General features: G+C 36.8%; 1 protein-coding gene across 1 annotated transcript in view; it reads left to right on the forward strand.

The window, feature by feature from the left end:
* Positions 1 to 21,549, forward strand: part of RAB3GAP2 (RAB3 GTPase activating protein subunit 2 (non-catalytic)) — a 133,426-nt gene that overhangs the window by 86,063 nt on the left and 25,814 nt on the right. The window contains exons 11-21 of the mRNA XM_011969738.1: positions 668 to 747; positions 875 to 964; positions 2,656 to 2,795; positions 4,736 to 4,952; positions 5,493 to 5,636; positions 5,861 to 5,943; positions 6,237 to 6,301; positions 10,326 to 10,416; positions 12,019 to 12,146; positions 13,189 to 13,402; positions 13,767 to 13,864. Coding sequence (XP_011825128.1) covers positions 668 to 747; positions 875 to 964; positions 2,656 to 2,795; positions 4,736 to 4,952; positions 5,493 to 5,636; positions 5,861 to 5,943; positions 6,237 to 6,301; positions 10,326 to 10,416; positions 12,019 to 12,146; positions 13,189 to 13,402; positions 13,767 to 13,864 — 1,350 coding nt within the window. The remainder of the gene's footprint in view (positions 1 to 667; positions 748 to 874; positions 965 to 2,655; positions 2,796 to 4,735; positions 4,953 to 5,492; positions 5,637 to 5,860; positions 5,944 to 6,236; positions 6,302 to 10,325; positions 10,417 to 12,018; positions 12,147 to 13,188; positions 13,403 to 13,766; positions 13,865 to 21,549) is intronic.

The raw sequence follows: 21,549 nt of genomic DNA on the forward strand, positions 1-21,549 counted from the left end.
GAAAATTCTTTGTTTCTGAAGCCCTGAATTATTTGATAGCTGAGATGTCTTTAAATATTGGTGCAATAGTCAGATGCTCAGACTTGTTAATGATGTCAGCCCACCAGGGATTTCAGTAAATGAGAAATTGTAAAGACAGAACAAGCTGCCAACTATACTTGTTATAAGTGGTGAAAATTGCTTCCTAAAATAGGGGAGAGTTGAGTGTTAGATTTGGCAGCTCTTGTTTCTCACTTAAAAAGCATGCTTCTCAGAATTGTCCAAAATATCTTTTTACTTTTATAAAAATGTGTGTGTATGTGTGTGTGCATTTATATGTAAAAAGAGAGAAAAGAGCCAGTTATGTGTAGATGTGAAATCCATAGTCCAGCTAGAATAATGTAATCTTAATATCCTAGTTTAAAATGTATTTTAATGAAATTACAATTTAAAGAGGGAAATTTTAATGGTAAAATACACTAATTGTGATTTTATTTTTAAACTATAGAGTTAAAACTATTTTTTATATTGCTCCTAAAATAAACTTTTTACTGTACTCTGAAAGAAGCTGAGTTGCTAGTCCAGCCTTTACAACTTTTGGAAGCATTTTAAAGTAAGCTTTATTTGGAAAGTATGTTTGTTCTTTGTAAGCTGCTAAGTTTTCTCTTTCAAATGTTCTGTTTTTCAGGGAAGCACACAACCATTATTATCCCATGTTGCACTAGCAGTTGCAAGTAAACTCACTTCTGCTTTATTTAATGCTGCCAGGTAATTACTTAACAATTAAATAAAAAATATCTTATTTGTATCTAGCTTGCTTTTAACTTATAATTTGATAGTCTGCACTTTAAAACCCTGAAAGCTCAATTTTATTCTAAGTTTTCTTTCTTTTCAGTGGTTGGCTTGGTTGGAAGAGTAAGCACGAAGAAGAAGCAGTCCAAAAGCAAAAGCCGAAGGTTGAGCCAGCTACCCCATTAGCTGTAAGGCAAGTCTGTCATGCTTCCCAAATTTTAGTCCTTTTAGAAAGGTACTGTTAAATGTGTGGTTTTTCTGTGTGCTTGGTTGATTTGCTGATCTCGTAAGTCTTTGGAACTTCTGAAAGCCATTGCAGTGGAATTTTTTTCCCCACTAGAATGTAAAACTCCATGTGAAGAGTGATTCTTACCTGTTTGATTCACAGCTCTATCCTTGTTATATACTAGGTATTCAAGATGTATTTCTTGAGTGTGCTTTTTAACAAATAAACTTAGCTTGGTCTAATGTAGGAGAATTAGTTTAGTGATAACTGTTGCATTTCTTTTAAAGTTTAGATAGTTTGTTACTAAATTGTGTAAACTTTTTAAAAAATGTAATCCTAGTGGATTACGGTGGCTCACGTCTGTAATCCTAGCACTTTGGGAGGCCCAGGCGGGTGGATCTCTTGAGGCCAGGAGTTTGACACCAGCCTGCTCAACATGGTGAAACCTTGTCTCTAACAAAAATACAAAAATTAGTTAGGCATGATGGCACGTGCCTGTAATCCCAGCTACCCAGGAGGCCGAGGCAGGAGAATCGCTCAAACCTGGGAGGCAGAGGTTGCAGTGAGCCGAGATTACACCATTGCACTCCAGCCTGGGAGACAAGAGCGAAAAACTCCATCTCAAAAAAAAAAAAAAAAAAGTAAAAGCAGGAGTCCTGTATTCAGGCACACTTTAGACAGACTCCTGGCCTGTGCTTCCTTGTTTACTTCAGTAGTGCTTTAGAATGTGTTAGTGTATTTGTGAGATTTTTTTTTTGGTGGAAGGAGCATGATTTTTTTTTTTTTTCATTATTATTTTTTAGACAGAAGCATTTTTTCTAATGTTTGGTTTTGTTTAAAAATCATTTTTTATTACCTAATATAAAGTACCACCATGAAGGGAAATAGAACACCTCCTCTTTATAGATGTTCTTCACCTAAAGAGAGCCAACTAATTATTAACATTTATCAAAGTATATCTTCTAAGTTTTTTTTTTCATCTTTTTAAAAAATACATTGTAACATACCACGTTTCCTAATATCAAGAGTCAAGAAATTAGCCAAATGGCCCTGTGCATCTCAAATAGATGTAACAAAGACTGAGCACCTTTGTTTCAGGGACTTTTCTCTAAGTGAGCTTTCCTAGCTCTCTTTTAGTACCTCTTTACTTTTATTTTACTCACAATTCTAATGAGGTTGATTATAGACCAACAGCAGTTTAGAGATAACTATTTAGAAAAAAGCAGGTTTTTGCTTCGGGCAGATTGGTATCAGCAGGATGTGATATCTTCCAAAAAAAGAGAAAGATTAAGAAGAAGAACGTAAAATAGACAAAAGATGCCTGTGTGGGAGCAAATTCTAAAATTTAGTTGACGGTGAGGACTTTGTTTTCTGTGACATGCCTTTTAATCAAATATAGTTATACTTTATATTCTCTAAAGGAATAGGATTGTGAGTATCTATTGAAAACCTACATAAGACTGTGGTTTTATTTCTTTTATGTATTTTATATTACAAATGTCAGTTGTGAATAATAAATTAACTAGTAATCCAGGCAAAATTCATATTTCTTTATATAAAAACAGATTCAGCCTATTTCATTTATGCATTTTATTATTCTGTTATATGTTTCTGAATTGGAATGTGATTTGAGTTTTTTATTTTCTTTTAAATATCAGATTTGGACTTCCAGATTCTAGACGCCATGGTGAAAGCATATGTCTGTCTCCGTGTAACACACTGGCAGCAGTAACAGATGATTTCGGCAGAGTTATTTTATTGGATGTAGCTAGAGGAATTGCAATACGCATGTGGAAAGGTACTTCTTACAAAAATCCAGAAAAACAATTAATTCACTTTTTACCCCAATAGTTGATCAGTGTTATCATGCTTCAGCTTCTAGTTGATAACTCTGTTTAATTCTTTATGTTTATATATTCTTTTTTTTTGACATGAACTCAGATCTGCAACCACTTGATCCAGTAGTCAGCTGATACATCTTTTAGGTTTGATCATGTTTAACCTTTATCTTATGTACTTTCTTTCAATTCTCACTGTTAGTGTAAATTTCTGAGTTCAGTTTCTTGCCCCTGCTACATCTATTCCCCTTCACAAAGCCATTCTTGAGCCAAATGTTCTCCCCAAATCTGTAATGCCAAGTCTTTCAGATTTAAGATAGCAAAACCCATCTTCACTAACTTGACTTTTATATCCATATGCTTGGGTCAATCCACCTGATGTGTCAATAAGTATGTCACTTAGGAGTTTCATTCAGCTACTAGTAACAGACCCGAGTAACAGACCACAGTATCTACAGTATCTTCAGGAACCCAGTCTTCTTCCTTGTAGCTTCCCCACTCCAGGTTCTCATAGACAGCCCTCTTACCTGCATTCTGGAAAGGAAGCAGAAAGGAAGAAGGCTTCTCCTGGCAACTGAGTCAATCTACTTTGAAGATATTCACCCAAAGTCCCTTCAACCATTATCTACATTAGTCAGAACTTAGTGACATGGCCTCATCTAACTATAAGGGAGACTTGAAAATATCTTTTAACTAGGCACATTGTGAATAATATCTCCCTGACAAAGAAGGCATGATTACATTATTTAGAATCATCTGGAATAGTAACATGTCAGCATAGACCACAATTTATGGCGCCATCTTGTCTGTCCTTTAAAATGTGAGGAATAATGGATTGAGGTCATTAAATTACTCTGGACCAGACTGAAGCCACTATCACCTTCTTGCCAAAGAACTCCTGCAGTGACAGACAGAGGCAGTCTTTACCTACTACATGTCTAACTATCTGTAGAAATAGTTTTAGTACTGCAGATACATCATTTCTCCTTGGTGTTTGTCTCCTGAAACAATATCAAAGGTATGTTCTCAGCAAGACTTCTAAAATACAGAAGACAAAGCTGTACTGACTGCTCCAAATCCACTATAGCAATCTGATTCCTTGCATCATTGCCTGCCTTTCTGCAGCTGGTACAGCCAGTTTTCCTTTCCATTGTATCCTTGGAAAGAAGGATTAATTGCCTATGTGAGGGACCACCCTAAAATAGAAAACAGCGTCAGCTACTTCTCCCATGCAAGAGCTTCCTCCCATCACCCTGTAACCCATATTTTCTATCTGCATGTCGCCAAAAGGCTTGGATGGGAAGGGAAGGGAATGACAGCAGGAAGGGTAATCAGGTGGCTTCAATTATATCTATAATCTTTTTTCTTATTTTTTGAGGGAGTTTCACTCTTGTTGTCCAGGCTAGAGTTCAGTGGCACGATCTCGGCTCACTGCAACCTCCATCTCCCGGGTTCAAGCGATTCTCCTGCCTCAGCCTCCCAAGTAGCTGGGATTACAGGCATGTGCCACCACATCCACCTAATTTTTTGTACTTAGTAGAGACAGGGTTTCACCATGTTGGTCAGGCTGGTCTCAAACTCCTGACCTCAGGTTATCCACCCGCCTCAGCTTCCCAAAGTGCTGGAATTACAGGCGTGAGCCAGTGTGCCCAGCCAATATTTTCATTTTAAAGAGAAAAAGTGATCAGAAGTAAATATAGCAAAATACTAAGATTTGATAAGGCTTGGTGATAAACTGGTTATTATTTATTATCATTTTTTATTTAAGATATTCCATAACAAAAATATACTTTCATAGCTTTTCTTACCCCACCCCCACCCCCACTATTCCAGTGTACTTCAGGTGGCTGCTATGGAACCTAGACTAAGTAATTAACTTCCCTTTCCCTCTGTCTCTAAGGGTACCGCGATGCACAAATTGGATGGATTCAAATTGTAGAGGATCTTCATGAAAGAATACCAGAAAAGGCGGATTTTTCCCCCTTTGGAAATTCTCAGGGTCCAAGTCGAGTAGCTCAATTCCTTGTGATCTATGCACCAAGAAGGGGAATTTTAGAAGTGTGGAGCACACAGCAGGGACCTAGAGTAGGAGCTTTCAATGTGGGGAAGCACTGCAGGTAAGCTGCAAATGCTGGCATTGTGCTGGTTACAAAATGAAATATAGAAATGCTTTTATTAAAATAAAGCTTTTACTAAAGCTGCTTATTAGATTACAAGTTTAAGAATTACAGTATTCTTTATTGTGGTTTTTCCTGTGAGTGTCTGATATATACTTAAGTATTTAATAACCAAAAAAAAATTGAAAATGCCATGATACACTGCTGAATTAAAGTTAGCTTGTTGCTGATGTTTGTCCCTTACTTATGCTGTGAAGACTCAAAAGGAAAGGTTCCTTCAGCTTGCCCTAGTCATAAGTGAGGTGAATGCTTTGTTTGCCATTGAAACATGGGCCTGATTGTGTTCATTTAATTTTTTAGAATCTTTCAACAAGGCAGAACTCTGCTAGCTTTACTTATGTATTTGCTATCAGTATTTAGTTGCCTTATTAATGCCCCTAAATTGATAATAATGTTGGGTTTCCTAGCTATAATAAAAGCACCTTTTGGCATTTCTCCTTGTTCTAATGTTTTTACCATATTGGGATGTGATTTCTTTAGGCTGCTGTATCCTGGCTATAAAATAATGGGCTTAAATAATGTTACCAGTCAGAGTTGGCAGCCACAGACTTATCAGATCTGTCTTGTTGATCCAGTGTCCGGAAGTGTGAAAACAGTGAACGTTCCCTTCCATTTAGCACTGAGGTAAGGTGTAGCCGGTGTTGCTGACTGACGCTCCTCTGCTAACTTTTCCTAGTTCCTAGGTTTGTTGTACTCTCTTTTGTTGTTGCTGTTTTGTTGTTTCCTTTGTCTTTAGACTGATATCTTTAAATAGAAAAAATTTAAAGGAAAAAAAAGTTGGAGTGTGTCAGAATTAGAAAGAAAATAATTTCACATTCTGTAATAATTTGTTACATTTATTGATTTAGTGATAAGAAGAGTGAACGAGCCAAGGATATGCACCTAGTGAAGAAACTAGCAGCCTTACTGAAAACAAAATCTCCCAATCTTGGTAGGTATTCTCTCATACAAATAATAAAGCATATTGTTCTATCATCTTTTAAATCAATAAGCTATTCTGAATGGAGCAATCAAAATGATGCATGGATGAGCTTATTGGAATTGCTCTGTAAGGCCGAAGTGTGCCATCTAGAGGGTGTTATAATTCATAACAAGAAAACATTAATGTGAGAGAACCCAAAAATCCTTTAGACTCAACTGGTAGTACAGATATGTTCATTTTCTTTCAGAATAATGTTTCACTGTTATAAAAATTAAAATTTTACTTTAATTTTTTCTTTATAGATTTGGTTGAAACAGAAATAACGGAATTAATTCTTGATATTAAATACCCTGCAACCAAAAAACAAGTAAGTATATATAATACATGAAGTTTTCTGCTAGTAGCTATAATACAGCCTTGTTAAGAAAATCTTTGTTTTCCTATTTCCCCCAAACATGACAGGCTGAAGTCTTCTTTTCACGTTTTTATTGTTTATCCCTTTCTGTATTTTCATGTGGAAGTTCCTGTTGTCTCTTTAAAAAAAAAAAAAAAAAAAAAATTAATATTCATGCCTGTAATCCCAGCACTTTGGGAGGCTGAGGCGGGTGGATCACGAGGTCAGTAGTTCGAAACCAGCTGGTCAACATGGTGAAACCCCGTCTCTACTAAAAATACAAAAAAATTAGCTGGGTGTGTTGGCGGGTGCCTGTAATCCCAGCTAGTCAGGAGGCTGAGGCAGGAGAATCGTTTGAATCTGGAAGGCGGAGGTTGCAGTGAGCTGAGATCGCACTATTGTACTCCAGCCTGGGCAACAGAGCAAGACTCCATCTCAAAAAAAAAAAAAAAAAAATTAGTATTACCATACATCTGAGTGAGTTTTATGTACACACACGTAAACATCCCTACATTATATATATTATGTATATAATATATATGTAATAGTAAATATGTGTGTATGACCACCTACCTTAAGAAATACAATCTTACCAGGAATTCTAAAGAGCCCTGAGTGTCCCCCCTCAGTCCCATTCCCTCCTCCCATCCTTAAGGTAACCATAATTTAGAATTTTGTGGTTCTTTCTTTTTCTTTGCTTTATAGTTACATCATTCCTGTGTGACTCCTTTGAAACCTGTTGATGCATTTCCTGTCTTTTCAAACTTTACATAAATGGAGTCGTGCCCTGTGTCTTCGGTGACTTTAGTTTTTCCTTCCGGATTATGTTTCTGTGTCATTCATATTGGTGTATGTAGCTATAGTTATAATTGATTCATTTACTATGCCACACAAATTCCGCTCACCGACTAGAATTTATTTACACTCCTGTCAGTGAATGGTTAGGTTGTTTCCAGATTTTTGACGTTACAAACAATGATGCTGTGCTTATCCATGTACATATTTCCTCATTCACATATGCAAGAGTTTTTCTGGCATTTATACCTAAGAGTGGAATTGCTAGGGTGTGAACTTCTTCAGCTGTACTAGTTGATGGCAAATTGCTTCTCAAAATAGTTGTACTAATTTATATTCCCACTTGTTCTGTATGAGTCCCTGTTACTCCACAGCCTCAGCATTCCATGGTATTGCCAGACCTTTACTTTTTGCCAGGCTCGTGGTTATAATACAGCCACCATTGGTGATTTCTTTTACTCCCACTCTTCCTATCCAAACCCCTCATAATGCTATTCAAGTCCTAACTCCATAAATTCTTACATAATGCTTCGATCCCCATGGATAACTCTGAACTCCTACTCTACTTTCAATCAAAACTGGATAGTTAATGACTATTTTCTGATTATTTTGTGTATGTTAATCATAGCTCCCCCAACTTTTTTTTTTTTAGGTCTTATAAGCTCCTTCAAGTAGGAACTTTACCAAATACTTGATTTTTATAATTCACAGCATCTAAAATAATGCTACTGTGAAAATGTGAAAAAAACTGTATCACAGGTTTTTTCTTTTCTCTTACACAGTCACTCAACACTTCTGCCACTAGATGTAGCGTTTTTTTTTTCCCCACACACCAGTGAATTTCTTTGGCAGATTCTCCAGCTAACACCAGCTGGTTATTCTCTAATTCAGTTCAATTCTGACACCGTCTACCTGGAGATAGCATGAGATCATCAGCACAGGTTAAGAGCTCTGTCCCGCAAGACTTCTACCTGCTTCAGATACCAGTCACAAGTAGTTGGTCATCAGCTATATTTCTGACTGACTGGCTATAAATTAGGGTTAGTATGACCCCCTCTTTGCAGGTGATAAATTTACTAGACCAGCTCACAGAACTCAGGGAAACATTTTACTTGAACGTTTACCCATTTATTATAGAGGATATTACAGAGGGTAGAGATGAACAGCCAGGTGGAAGAGATGCATAGAGTAAATCATATGGGAAGGGTTGCAGAGCTTCCATTCCCTCTCCTGGCAAGCCACCATTCAGGAACCTCTACGTGTTCAGCTATCCAGAAGCTCTTCCAACCCTTATCCTTTTGGGTGTTGTTGGAAGCTTCATTATATAAGCATGATTGAATACATCATTGGCGATTGGTGATCAACTCAGTCTTCAGCCCCTCGTGGCTCCCCAGAGGTCAGGGGTTGGGCTAAAAGTTCCAATCCTCAAATACATGGTTGGTTCCACTGGTAACCAACCCCTTATTATGAAGCTTTGCAGGAGCCTGCCATGAGTGGCCTCATTAGAAGAAAAGATGCTCCTATCACCCAGGAAATTACAGAGGTCTTAGAATCTCCTCATCAGAAACTGGGGGTCAAGGACCAAATGTTAGAACAAATGTTCTCCTAACACCTCTGTCTACAAAGGGATTAAGAGTGCTGACTGATGAACTAGGGCAGAGACTAAACATTGGAACAAAAGAAACTCCTAGCACCCCCATTGTTCAGGAAATTATAGGAACTCTGTGTCAGGTACTGGGGCCATAGACCAATGTGTATATTTCTTATTATTTTATAGCTACATACATGGGAGAATTTAGTGAATAGTGATACGTGGGAGAACTTAGTGCAGAGTGATTCTGCTGCAGTCCCCTTTTAAAACACTTTTTATTGTGTTATTGTAGAACAGAAAAACCTTTGTGACTTTTAATTGTGTTTTCCATTCTACTGACAATGCTAATTGGCTCTCATTTTCCTTAGGGCAAAGTCTCCATTATTAGAGATGACATAATGATGACAAAGTGGGCATCTAGAGAGGCAGTTTGAGAAATCTGTAGTAGAAAGGGTCATAACCCACACAGTTCTTCTCATTTTGATGCCATCTTTCTTCTTATCTTAAATCATAGAACAACAAAATTGGGAAACCAGCATAATGCAAAATGTCTTCTTGATTTTCTTTTTTTTAAATGATACTTCTGAATCATGTATGAAGCTGTGAATTTTATAAAAAATACTAGAAAACCCAATAACAAAAGTTATATCTTAGAGGACTGACTAAAGGGAGGGAAGAAACCAGTTTAGGCTTTGGGAGACTGAATAATGGGGAAGAAAGTAAGCTAGCTGCTAGCCTGTGTAATCACAGGCAGAACAGGAGCAGGTTACACTTGTCCTGGGTTCTTGCCTCTTATAGTCACTTTCTTTATTGCTTCCTGGTAGTTGCTTCATTATAGGCCTGAGCAACATCTTGAGCCACCCTCTAAGCCCATTTCTCCTCCACAAACACACAGAAGTTTTGTGTTGATTGGATATTTGTCTTACCCTACATTCTCAGCCTACTTTTTAAACTATGTAATCTCATTAATTGAAACCCAATTTAATGTGCTAATATGAAAGGATAAATATGACCTTTAACTGCTATGTCTGACTCATTGATGTTTCCGATAGTTGCTACTTTAGGCATGAAGAGATATTTTGGGGTTGGTTATAAAGAATCTTAAATATCTATGGGGGTAGGGAGAGGGAGGTAGGGAAGGGTGGTTACTATATCTATCTAGCAGGGCCTATAGATTCTGCCTGCCATGCACAAATGCAGTTATTAAGCTATAACTAAGTTATTAGCAGCTTTTGTTATTGACATGACAATAACCACTGCTTTTCATTTATTCCTAGATAGCATAGGCATATTCAAACACTTCTTATTGGTAAATAGCTTTATCTTTGTTTCTGTTTTGATTGGGCTATTCTGTTAAGTAGCAGTTGCCTTCTAGTTGTTTTATTCTCAGCCTGGATTTTTGTCATTTATATCATATTTGGCATGACATAAAGTTGATTGAATATTACTTAACAGTGCAACTTGAGATTTAAGATACGTACACTAAAACATCTTAAATATAGAGCTTCTCTTTGAAATTTGGGGTAGTAAAAGTTTGGGCATAAATATAAGATTTAAAAAATAAAATCATTGCCTTATAATTACTAGAACTTTTCAATATCTTTTTTCTAGGCTTTGGAAAGCATTTTGGCAAGTGAACGTTTACCATTTTCTTGCCTTAGAAACATCACTCAGACTTTAATGGACACTTTGAAAAATCAAGGTAATAGGGTTTGTACTGATTGGAGGTTACGTTCTGAACTCAAATTTTGTAACTGATTATAGAAAGCTATTGACTTTGTGATACCATCATGTTACTTTAATGTGGAAATAATATATATATAAGAAATTAAGAATCTTATTTATTCCCTATTTAATATATGTAGTTGATCTTCATCTAAACTGTCTTTGAATGTATTGAGTGTTTGTTATTGGGAAGTTGTTTTTAATTGTGAGGAAAGAGGTCAGGATAGAATGAGAAGTGGTTATTCTGATATAGCTGTAGAACATTAAGGAAAGCATTGGAATGAAGTTATCTGGTGGTATGGGAAAACAAACAAGCTCTCTCGCTGCCATTGTCTTTTCTTTAGCTTCACAAGAGGAGACAAATTTCTCTAGGGGGGCACATAATGTCATTTTGACCAAGATAATAATAAAACATATTTGTACTTTGTATTAATGTTTTATTAGTGTATCAGTTTCCCTCATGAACAGAGTTAAGGACTTCCAAAATCACAGATGACAATCAGATTATTTTTTCTGGTCATTTTTTGATGTTCAAAATTTGTCTGTACTATCACATTGTTCTTTAAAATCAGTCAGCCCATCAAAATGTATTTGTCTGAAAAAGGATTACACTTGAAACTGTGGGGTTGTAACACCATACTCCATCCAACTGAACTAGTAAAAATTCACTTTATTCTGAATTCCTAACATCAGTTAAATTGTAGTGTGCAGTGGACTGGTGTCATCTAGTTGTGACTTTTGTTTGTCATATTAATTATGTAAAACCAACTTTGTGTTTTAATTATGTGTAAGCCAGCTTAAAGTGGCTTAATAAACAAATTATAATTTGTTCTTTCAGGGCTTCAAACATGCTAATTTTGAGACTCTTTTTCAACCTTTTTTTTTTTAACAGATACATGAAACTGACATTGGCAAATAGTGAACTCCTTTAGTGTATACCACTTGTCAGAAATAAATACCTCTTTTAAAAAGCATGGTATACTTATAAAGCCCTCCCACCCCTCAAGGCATTAACAAAATCCCAAAATTTATTAAATGAAAAGTTATCTTTCACTGACCTGGTAGTAAACCAAACACCATTGTTGGAGTTCTATAAAATCATCAGTTTCAAGTTCTACATAAAAATAAGATTCCTAAAATCTAATTATTTTGTATGGTCAGTTTTATTAAGGCTATAAGAACTTGAACAATATTCCATGATACTGTATTTCAAATAAGATTTTTGGGGGATTATCATTGTTTCCCTTTTTAAAGAATAAATATTTGTTTTATATTAGATATAAATATTCATACAGTATTCCAGATAATTTCTTTAAATTTTAAGTATTAGATGAAGATATTTCCACTTTCTTTTTTATCGCCCTACTTTTAGAGCATCTTATTTTATTTAAAAATTAGACATTTTGTCATGACAGAAAAATTATTTTTGCTTTCAAATCTGATATAGCTTAAGCATCTCAATATTTAATACATCAGAGCATCAGGGAATTATGTAATGTTGAGAGATTTAATGAAAGAAAGCCTGTTTATGAGTCTGTTAAATATATCTCTTATATATACTTTTCCTTCTGCCTTTTAGAACTTGAGTCAGTTGATGAAGGATTGCTACAGTTTTGTGCCAATAGACTAAAATTGCTGCAACTCTATGAGTCGGTCAGTCAACTAAATTCCCTTGATTTTCATTTAGACACACCATTCTCTGATAATGTGAGTAATCCCACATTTTATATTATATAAAATAATCTATCTGGTTGCTTTTACTTTTTACAATCAGTAGTAACAAAGTAGAAAATTAAGAATTTTTTTAAAGCTTTAAAGGTATATTTTGTTTACCAAGCCCCCTGCTAGCTCTCTGTGCCTTGCTGCTAAATTTATATTATTTATGCAAGTGCTGAGATTATAGGCATAAACCGCTATGCCCAGCCACAATATGTTTTTGTACATATAGTATATAAAAATAGTTTGAAAGCCTAACAGGTTGTATCCCTGAGAGCCACATACAGGACTTATATGTGGATACAATGAGAATAGTTTTTCTATGTTTTATTTTATAGTGTTTACGCTGGTTAATAATTAAGCATTTAAATTCAAATATTTAGTTTCCTCAGAATGGTAAGAGTTGCATTTGACACCCTTTTAAATTTTTTTCTGATTATACAGTAAAACATGTTTATTAAAATTCTAGCATTTGCCAGGGCATAGTGGCTTGCACCTGTAATCCCAACACTTTGGGAAGCTGAGGTGTGAGGATCACTTGAGCCCAGGAGTTCGAGACCAGCCTGGGCAACATAGTGGGGCCCTGTGTCTACAAAAAAAACTTTTTAAATTAGCTGGAGGTGGTGGTGCACACTTGTGGTCCCAGCTACTCAGGTGGCTGAGGCAGGAGGATTGCTTGAACCCAGAAAGTCAAGGCTGCTGTGAACCATGATCGTGCCAAGGTACTCTAACCTGGGTAACAAAGTGAGACCCTGTCTCGAAAAAAAAAAAAATGCTAACATTCTAGAAGATAATAAAGTACCCTCAAGAAATATGCTAAAATGGTACTTTTAGTAGTATGTAGTGTTCAAGATTATAGTTTATTTAAATAAACTCCTACTCATGAAATGTGACTTGTAAGCAAAGTTTTAAGCAGAATACATGATAGCTATTATATTAATTAAAAAGTCAACTTTTGCTTACAATCTTGAATTTCAGTTCAGATAATGTGGTTGATAGATGTGGAATGTTGTTTTTGTTTTCTATTTTAAAGGACTTGGCTGTGTTACTAAGGCTTGATGAAAAAGAACTACTTAAGCTCCAGGCATTACTAGAGAAGTATAAGCAAGAGAACACCAGGACAAATGTTCGATTTTCTGATGATAAAGATGGTGTGTTGCCTGTAAAAACATTCTTGGAATATTTAGAATATGAAAAGGATGTGCTCAATGTAAAGAAGATAAGTGAAGAGGAGTATGTGGCTTTAGGTAGGTAAAATAATACACTGGTCTTTGTATCCGTCTTCTTTTAGAAGAAAACATGGTAGGAACATATAGCATCTCAGGAGATTCTGTTTGTTTTGAAATTTAAATAATGAAAGTATTTAATGTACTGTATTTTTTGGCCAACAAAAGACACTCTGGTCGATAGGTTGTTTTAATAAGTATACTAAAGAGACAATATTAGATCATGATTTGCTTTCTGCTTTAATAAATCAAGCAAATTGAACCATTAATTTCTCTTCCTTCATAATGTTTTGTTTCTCTGGAATTCCAGATTGTGATTCAATAAGATTGTTAGTCCAAATGGTAAGTAGTCATTGATGAATGTGCTTTGTTTTTGTTCTACCAGGTAGTTTCTTTTTTTGGAAGTGTTTGCATGGAGAAAGCTCCACTGAGGATATGTGTCACACTTTGGAGTCGGCTGGACTTAGCCCTCAGCTGTTGTTGGTAAGGTGTTTTTGGTTGCTGGTTGCTGTTCTTCCTTGTGAATGTCACCCAGAAGTGTCAATCTTCTTCTTTTTTTTTTTTAACTGTTGTCTTTTAGGTTATCATAGAATGTCCATGAAAACTTTCTAAAAATGATCAAAGAAATTTTTAATCACCATATTTAATAGAGTAATATTATTTTATGTTTCTTATACCCTGTAAATTTTTTTTCTTTTTCTTTTACTTTGAGAGAGAAAGTGGCTTGCTCTGTCACCCAGGCTGGAGTACAGTGGTGTGATCGTAGCTCACTGCGGCCCCAACCTCCTGGGCTCAAGCCATCCTCCCATCTCAGCCTTCTGAGTAGCTGAGGCTACAGGCGCATGCCATTGTGCTGGCCAATTTTTTTTTTTTTACTTTTGTAGAGATGGGGGTCTCGCTATGTTGCCCAGGCTGTCTGAAACTCCTGGCTGAAGCAATCCTCCCTGCTTGACCACTCAAAGCTTTTGGATTACAGACAAGAACCACCGTGCCTGGCCAATTTTCTATAAATGTTAACAAGCATATTCTATAGTTGGCCTAAGATAAGTTTAGAATCTGTATGCACACATCTATATGCATGCATTTACAATAGAATTGGATCATCAGTAAAAAACTGTCATGTTACGATGGAAAAGATCTTAAAAACAAAATAAACTTCCCTTAAAGCAATGTGGAATTGTTATCAAACATTTTCAAACTTTGAATATATATTATAATGTAATCTCAATTATAACAAATATAAAACAAAAGAATCATCCAAGGAGAAGATACAACACTGGATTTTTGCCCTTTCTGAAAAAATCAAGGAAAGTTACCCCATCTTCCTTGTTCTTCTTTGTTTTTACCTATCCCCTACACATGCATGCACACACAGCTGTCCCTCAGCACCCATGAAAGATTGGTTCCAGGAACCTCCCCCTCCAGTACCAAAATCCATGGATACAGAAGGTCCTGATATAAAATGGTGTAATAAAAAATTAGCCAAGCATGGTGGCATGTCCCTGTATTCCCAGCTACTCAAGAGGCTGAGGCATGAGGATCCCTTGAATCAGGGAGGTCAAGGATGCGCTGATTGCACCTCTGCACTCCAGCCTAGGTGACAGAGTGAGACCCTGTCTCTAAAAAAACAAAAAAGTGGTAATTGCATGTAACCTGTGCACATCTCCCGTATACCTTAAATCATATCTAGATAACTTTTAATACCTTATGCAATGTAAATGCTGTGTAAATTATTGTTAAACCTACTGAGGGAATAATGACAAGAAAAAGTCTGTATGTGTTCAGTATAGATGGAACTGTCCATCTTTTTTTTCCTGAATACTTTTGACTCACAGTTGATTAAATCCACAGATGTGGAATGCATGGATACAGAGGGCCAACTGCATACTCTTTCACACACCCCCATTCACATGTTATATTTTGGCCGGGATTTGGGCATCCTACCTCTGTGAGCTTGTTGACGGTTTAATGTGTTGTTTTTATTTTGTATGTGTCTGATTTTGGTATCTGGGTAATGCTGGCCTCATAGAATGAGTTTGAAAGTATTCCCTCCTCTTCAGTGTTGTGAAATAGTTTGAGTATAATTGATATTAGTTCTTCTTTGAATGTTTGAAAGAATTCAGCAGGAAATTCATTAGATCTGGGCTTTTCTGTGATGGGAGATTTTTATGACTGCTTCCATCTCATTACTTATTACTGGTTTGTTGAGGTTTTCTGTTTCTCTACGGCTGGTTGGCATAAAGCTGTTCATAATAGTCTCTAATGATCTGTGTGTCTAATGATGTGTTTCTGTGGTATCAATTGTAATGTTTTCTTTTTTTCTCTGATTTTATTTATTTGAGTGTTTTCTCTTTTTTTCTTAGTCTAACTAAAGGTTTATTGATTTTGTTCATCTTTTTTAATAAAAAACTTCTTTGTTCATCTTTTGTAATTTTTTTAGTCTCAATTTCATTTATTTCTGCTTGATCTTTTTACTTCTTTTACTAATTTTTAGGTCGGTTCTTTTCTAGTTTCTTGAGGTGCCTTGTTAGATTGTTTATTTGGAGTCTTTTGTTGAGGTGTTTATTGTCTATAGACTTCCCTTTTTTTTTTTTTTTTTTTTTGAGACTCTGTCACCAGGCTCGCTCTGTCACCAGGCTGGAGTGCAGTGATGTGATCTTGGCTCACTGCAACTTCCGCCTCCTGGGTTCAAGCAATTCTCCTACCTCAGCCTCCTGAGTAGCTGGGACTACAGGCATGTGCCACCCCTAGCTAATTTTTGTATTTTTAGTAGAGATAGGGTTTCACAGTGTTGGCCAGGATGGTCTCAATCTCTTGACCTCGTGATCTGCCTGCCTCGGCCTCCCAAAGTGCTGGGAGTGAGGCCACCACACCTGACCAACTTCCCTCTTAGCACTCCTTTTGCTGCATCCCATTTTTATTTTTTTCAAGAAATTTTTAAATTTTATTTTTAGTTGCTTCCTTGCCTCATTGACTGTTCAGGAGCATGTTGTTTAATATCTGTATTTGTGCAGTTTCCAAAGTCCCTCTTGTTACTGATTTCTAGTTTTATTCTGTTGTCAGATAAATACTTCATATGATTTTGACTTTTTAAAATTTGTTGAGAATTGTTTTGTGGCTAACATATGGTCTGTCCTGGAGAATGTTTTATGTGCTGATGAAAAGAATGTGTGTTCTGCAGCAGCAAACGAAATGTTCTATAAATGTCTATTAGGTCTATATGGTCTAGTATGTAGTTTAACTCTGATCTTTCTTTGTTGATGTTCTACCTGGAAGATCTGTCCATTCCTGAAAGTGAGGTCAAAGACCTCTGTTATTACTGTATTGAAGTCTGTTTCTCCCTTTAGATCTATTAATATTTGCTTTATATATTTGAGTGCTCCATTGTTGGGTGCATATGTACTTACTATTGTTAGATCTGGCTGATTTGACTCGACTCTTTTATCACTGTATAATTACCATCTTTGTCTCTTTTTTTTTTTTTTTTTTTGAGACAGAGTCTCACTGTTGCCCAGGTGGGAGTGTAGTGTCATGATCTCGGCTCACTGCAACATCTACCTCCCAGGTTCAAGTTATTATCTTGCCTCAGCCTCCCCTTCGTCTCTTTTTATAGTTTTCAACTTAAAATGTATTCTATCTGATATATGTGCAGCGTCTCCTGCTCTTTTTTGGTTTTAATTTTTATGGAATATCTTTTTCCATTCCTTCACTTTCAGTCTATGTTTGGCTTTATAGGTGAAGTGAGCTTCTTGTATGCGGTATACATTTGTATGTTGTTTTTTAATCCATTCAGTCCCTCTGTGTCTTTTTTTAATTATTATTCCTGGGCCTAAGCTATTCTCTCATCTCAGCCTTCCAGTCAGCCAGGACTATAGATGCATACCACTGTGCCCAGCTCACTCTGTGTCTTTTAATTGGAGAATTCAGACCACTTACATTCAGTGTTGTTATTGATTGGTAAGGTCTTACTACTGCCATTTGTTACTTGTTTATTAGTTGCTGTGTAACTCCTCTCTTTTTTCTGTCTTTTATGGTTAAGTGATTTCCTCTTATAGTATGTTTCAATTCATTGCTTTTGATTTTAGTGTATCTATTGTAGGCTTTGCACTGTGATTACCATGAGGCTTACAAAAAAAAAATCTAGTTACAACAAGAATTTGATACCAACTTAACTTTGATTGCAAAACAGCAAAACCAACAAACCATAAAAAGAAAACCTATACACATTAACTCTCTTCTCCCCCCATTTTAGCATTTTTGATGTCATCATTTTATGTTATTTATGTTGTCTCTTAACAAATTGTCCTTTTTTTGATAGTTTTTTCTTTTAGTCTTCTTACTAAAGATATACGTGGTTTAAACACCACGATTACAATATTAGTATAACAACCACATTAGCATAATTTTCTTTCAGTTTGGAGAACTCCCTTTAGTGTCTAAGAAATCACACATTTCTTACAGGATAGGTCTGATAGCAATACATTCCCTTAGCTTTCGTTTGTCTCGGGAAATCTTTTATTTCCCTTTTTCATTTTTGAGGAATAACTTCGCCACATACAGTATTTTTAGGTGGCAGTTTTTTTCCTTCAACATTCTGAACATATTGTCCCACTCCCTCTTGGCCTGTGAGGTTTCTGTTGAGAAATCTGCTACCAAGCATATTGGATCTGTCTTATACATTATTTGCTTCTATTCTCTTGCTGTTTTCTAAATTCTCTCTGTCTTTGACCTTTATGAGTTTGTAAATTAGAGTGTTCTTGTTTGAGTTAACTCGGATTGGTGACCCTTGACCTTCCTGTACCTGTATATTCTGGTTTGGAAACTTTTCTGTTATTACTTATTTGAGTAAACTTTCTACTCCTTTGTCTTTCTCAGTTCTCTCTTTAACTCCAATAACCCCAATATTTGCTCTTTTGAGGTTGTTTTATAGATCCTATAGGTCTTGTTCATTCCTTTTTATTCATTTCATTTCTTTCTTCTCCTCTAGCTATGTATTTTCAAATAGTCTATCAACGAATTCACTGATTCTTTCTTCTGTTTGATCAATTCTGCTATTGATGTTCTCTATTGCATTTTTCATTTTATTTATTTTTCAGCTCCAACGTTTCTATTTGATTTTTTTCATTCGTATTTCAGTCTTTTAAAAATTTCTCTGATAAATTTTTGAATAGATTGTGTGTGTTTTCTTAAAATTTGTTGAGCTTCCTTAAACAGCTATTTTGAATTCTTTGTTAGAGATATCACGCATCTCCCTCACTTTAGGTTCTGTCTCTGGTGCCTTACTTTGTCCATTTGGTGACGTCATGTTTCCCTGAATGTTCTTGATGCTTGTGGAAGTACAATGGTATTGTACATTGATATATTAGGTATCTACTTTAGTTTTCACAGTCTGGCTTTGTTTGTACTTGACCTTCCTCAGAGGGCCTTCCAGGGATTCTAAGCTGACTGACTGTTTTGTTCCCTGAGCTTGTGACCCTTGCAGCACTAGACAACACTCTAAGCCCAGGCTTGCTGCAGGTCTCTCAAGAGCTCTGAGGTTTATGTGGCTTTCCAGCCTTCATGGACTGGGGAAAGACCTAAGGAGGGTGCTGAGGCTATGTGGGAATGCTGGCCAGGGACCTGGGTCCAGAAGACTGTCCTGGTGGCCCAGACAGGTGTGCATCCCAGCAGGTCTCTGCACAGGTGGATAGGTCTCCAGCTGCAGTGAGAGGGAGTAGAAGTGAGACTGGACCTCTTTAGGATGTGTGAAAAGGAGGTTGGCAGGCCTGTTTTGTTGGCCCAGATGGTTATGTGTTGCCCAGCAGGTTCCTGCACAAGTGAGATAATTCCTCAACTGCAACAGGAGGAGCTTGAGCTGAGACTGGGCCCTCTCGGGATCAGCTGTGGGAATGGAGGCTGAAGTGTCTCATGTTGGCTCAGAGAGGCATGTGTCTTCAGCAAGTTCCTGTGCAGATAGGATAGTTCTCCAGCTGCAGTGAGGGGGCCCTGAGGGGGGGATCTGCTGAGACAGAGGCTGGTGAGCCTGTCAGGGAGGCTCTGAGTCTGGGCTGAGAGATATGGGTGAGTCTCCCTCTGGGTCCTTATGTAAGCAACTCTGAGCTGGGACCTCAGCTAAGGAAGGTGAGGGCAGCACTGCAAGGCTACTTTCCAGCCCACTGCTGAGACCAGAGCTAGCGGGCAGACTAGCCTTTCTGCCAAAACACTAGTGTAAGCAGTTCCTTCTGGACCCCATGGCAAATGGTTTTGGTGGCAGGATCATGGGCAAACAGGGAAGTAGCCAATCCCCTTGTGGGGACTGAGCTGTTTCTGGGCTTCAGTCTGGAAGTCAGTTCAGGGGGACAGATCAAACACCTTATTGTGAGAGAATGTAAGTAGGTTACCTTCTATTCTGCCATCTTGGTGGCCTCAAGGTTTCTGTTACTCAAAATCTATCATTTAGACATCATCTGGTTATATGTCAATATACAACATTTTTATATATGAGATAATGGTAACATTTTAATATGTGAATTCATAAATATCATATTATGAATAATGTAATGTGGCATTCTTTGTTGTGACTGTTGGAATATCTTCTTTTGCATTTACTAATTATGGAGGTAGTTACCTTTATACACTAGACTGTCTTCTCCTGTTTTATGTGTCCATATATGTGTTTCTATGTGGCAACTTAATTTATCTCTGTATTCACTTCTTTATTTTTCCTCTTTCATCTTAATGTTTCCTGCAGTTTAAAATATCTTTATATTGCTTATAAGTGATTCTAAAATTGTATCATTATATTCTGATAGTTTCTTTGGCATCCTCTATTTTATACTGATATCCTGTATACAAACAAAAGCTTGACTGTTTGGAATGTTTAATGTTTACAGAAAACAGGAAAAACACACTCTCGGTGATAAACAGAGATTACCTGGAGGGTGAGAAATAGAAGGAGGTAACCTAGGGAGAAATAAGAAGGAAATTTAAGCAGAACAGGTTTTTTGTTTGTTTCAGAATTTTATTACAAGTGATGGTGGGTAGAGAAGAGGTTGGTTGGAGAGAAAAGCAGAATTCATAGTGTGAAGAGAAGTCCAAGGCATGGCATTTAGGTTTTTTGGCTGCCTTAATCTAAAATAACCTTCTGACTGCCAATTTTGATGAGCATTTTGAAACTTTGTTGTTGATGGGGAAATGAACAAAGCTTTAAGAGGCATTAAATCTATAGGTATGTTTAGAAATCTGGTATACTGGCTGGGCGCGGTGGCTCACACCTGTAATTCCAGCACTTTGGGAGGCCAAGGTGGGCGAATCAGGTCAGGAGTTCTAGACCAGCCTGGCCAACATGGTGAAACCCTTCTCTACTAAAAATACAAAAATTAGCTGGGCATGGTGGCTCGCGCCTGTAATCCAAGCTACTCGGAAGGCTGAGGCAGGAGAACCACTTGAATCTGGGAGGCGGAGGTTGTCGTGAGCCAAGATAGTGCCACTGCACTCCAGCCTGGATCACAGAGGGAGACTCCATCTCAAAAAAAAGAAAAGAAAAGAAATCTGATGCCCTTTAATAATAGACCCAGATCATACATTTTGTACGTAAAATTTATCAAAGTGAATCTAGTGGCAACTTAATGGTGAGCCTAAAATGTAAAATAAATTCTGCCCTCCCCCCACGTTTCTTTTCCATCTGCTTCCCAGTATACATGCACATAAAACAGCGAGACAGAGTTATTTTTGATTGAGTATAGAGTGTCTTTGTTAACTATATAGGCAACCATTTTTTAGCCTACCTAGTGGTGAAAAGCATCAGGTTATGGAGGTTAAGGGGAAGTCTAGCAGAGAGGAGATTCCCCCGATAAATAAACTAAGGTCATGCTGAATTTTGTTGGTTAAACAGGATATTGGGTTGCAAGTGGAAGGAACATGGTGTAATATGATCCCATTGTTGTGACAGTAAATCCCCGTTATCCTCCCTCGAACATACTCTATATGTATCTGTACATATAAAGCTGTTAATGACTTGGAGCATAGTAACCTTTATATAACCATTAGCATTTATTGTTAACATTGTCATTATTTATGAGCATGGAAGATGTATTTTTTTAAAAAAGGTTTCTAATGGGTACAAAAAATAGAATGAGTAAGACCTATTTGATAGCACAACAGGGTGACTGTAGACAGTAATAACTGTA

The sequence above is a fragment of the Mandrillus leucophaeus genome, unplaced genomic scaffold, assembly GCF_000951045.1.
Source record: "Mandrillus leucophaeus isolate KB7577 unplaced genomic scaffold, Mleu.le_1.0 Scaffold901, whole genome shotgun sequence".
In the NCBI taxonomy this organism is placed as follows: domain Eukaryota; kingdom Metazoa; phylum Chordata; class Mammalia; order Primates; family Cercopithecidae; genus Mandrillus; species Mandrillus leucophaeus.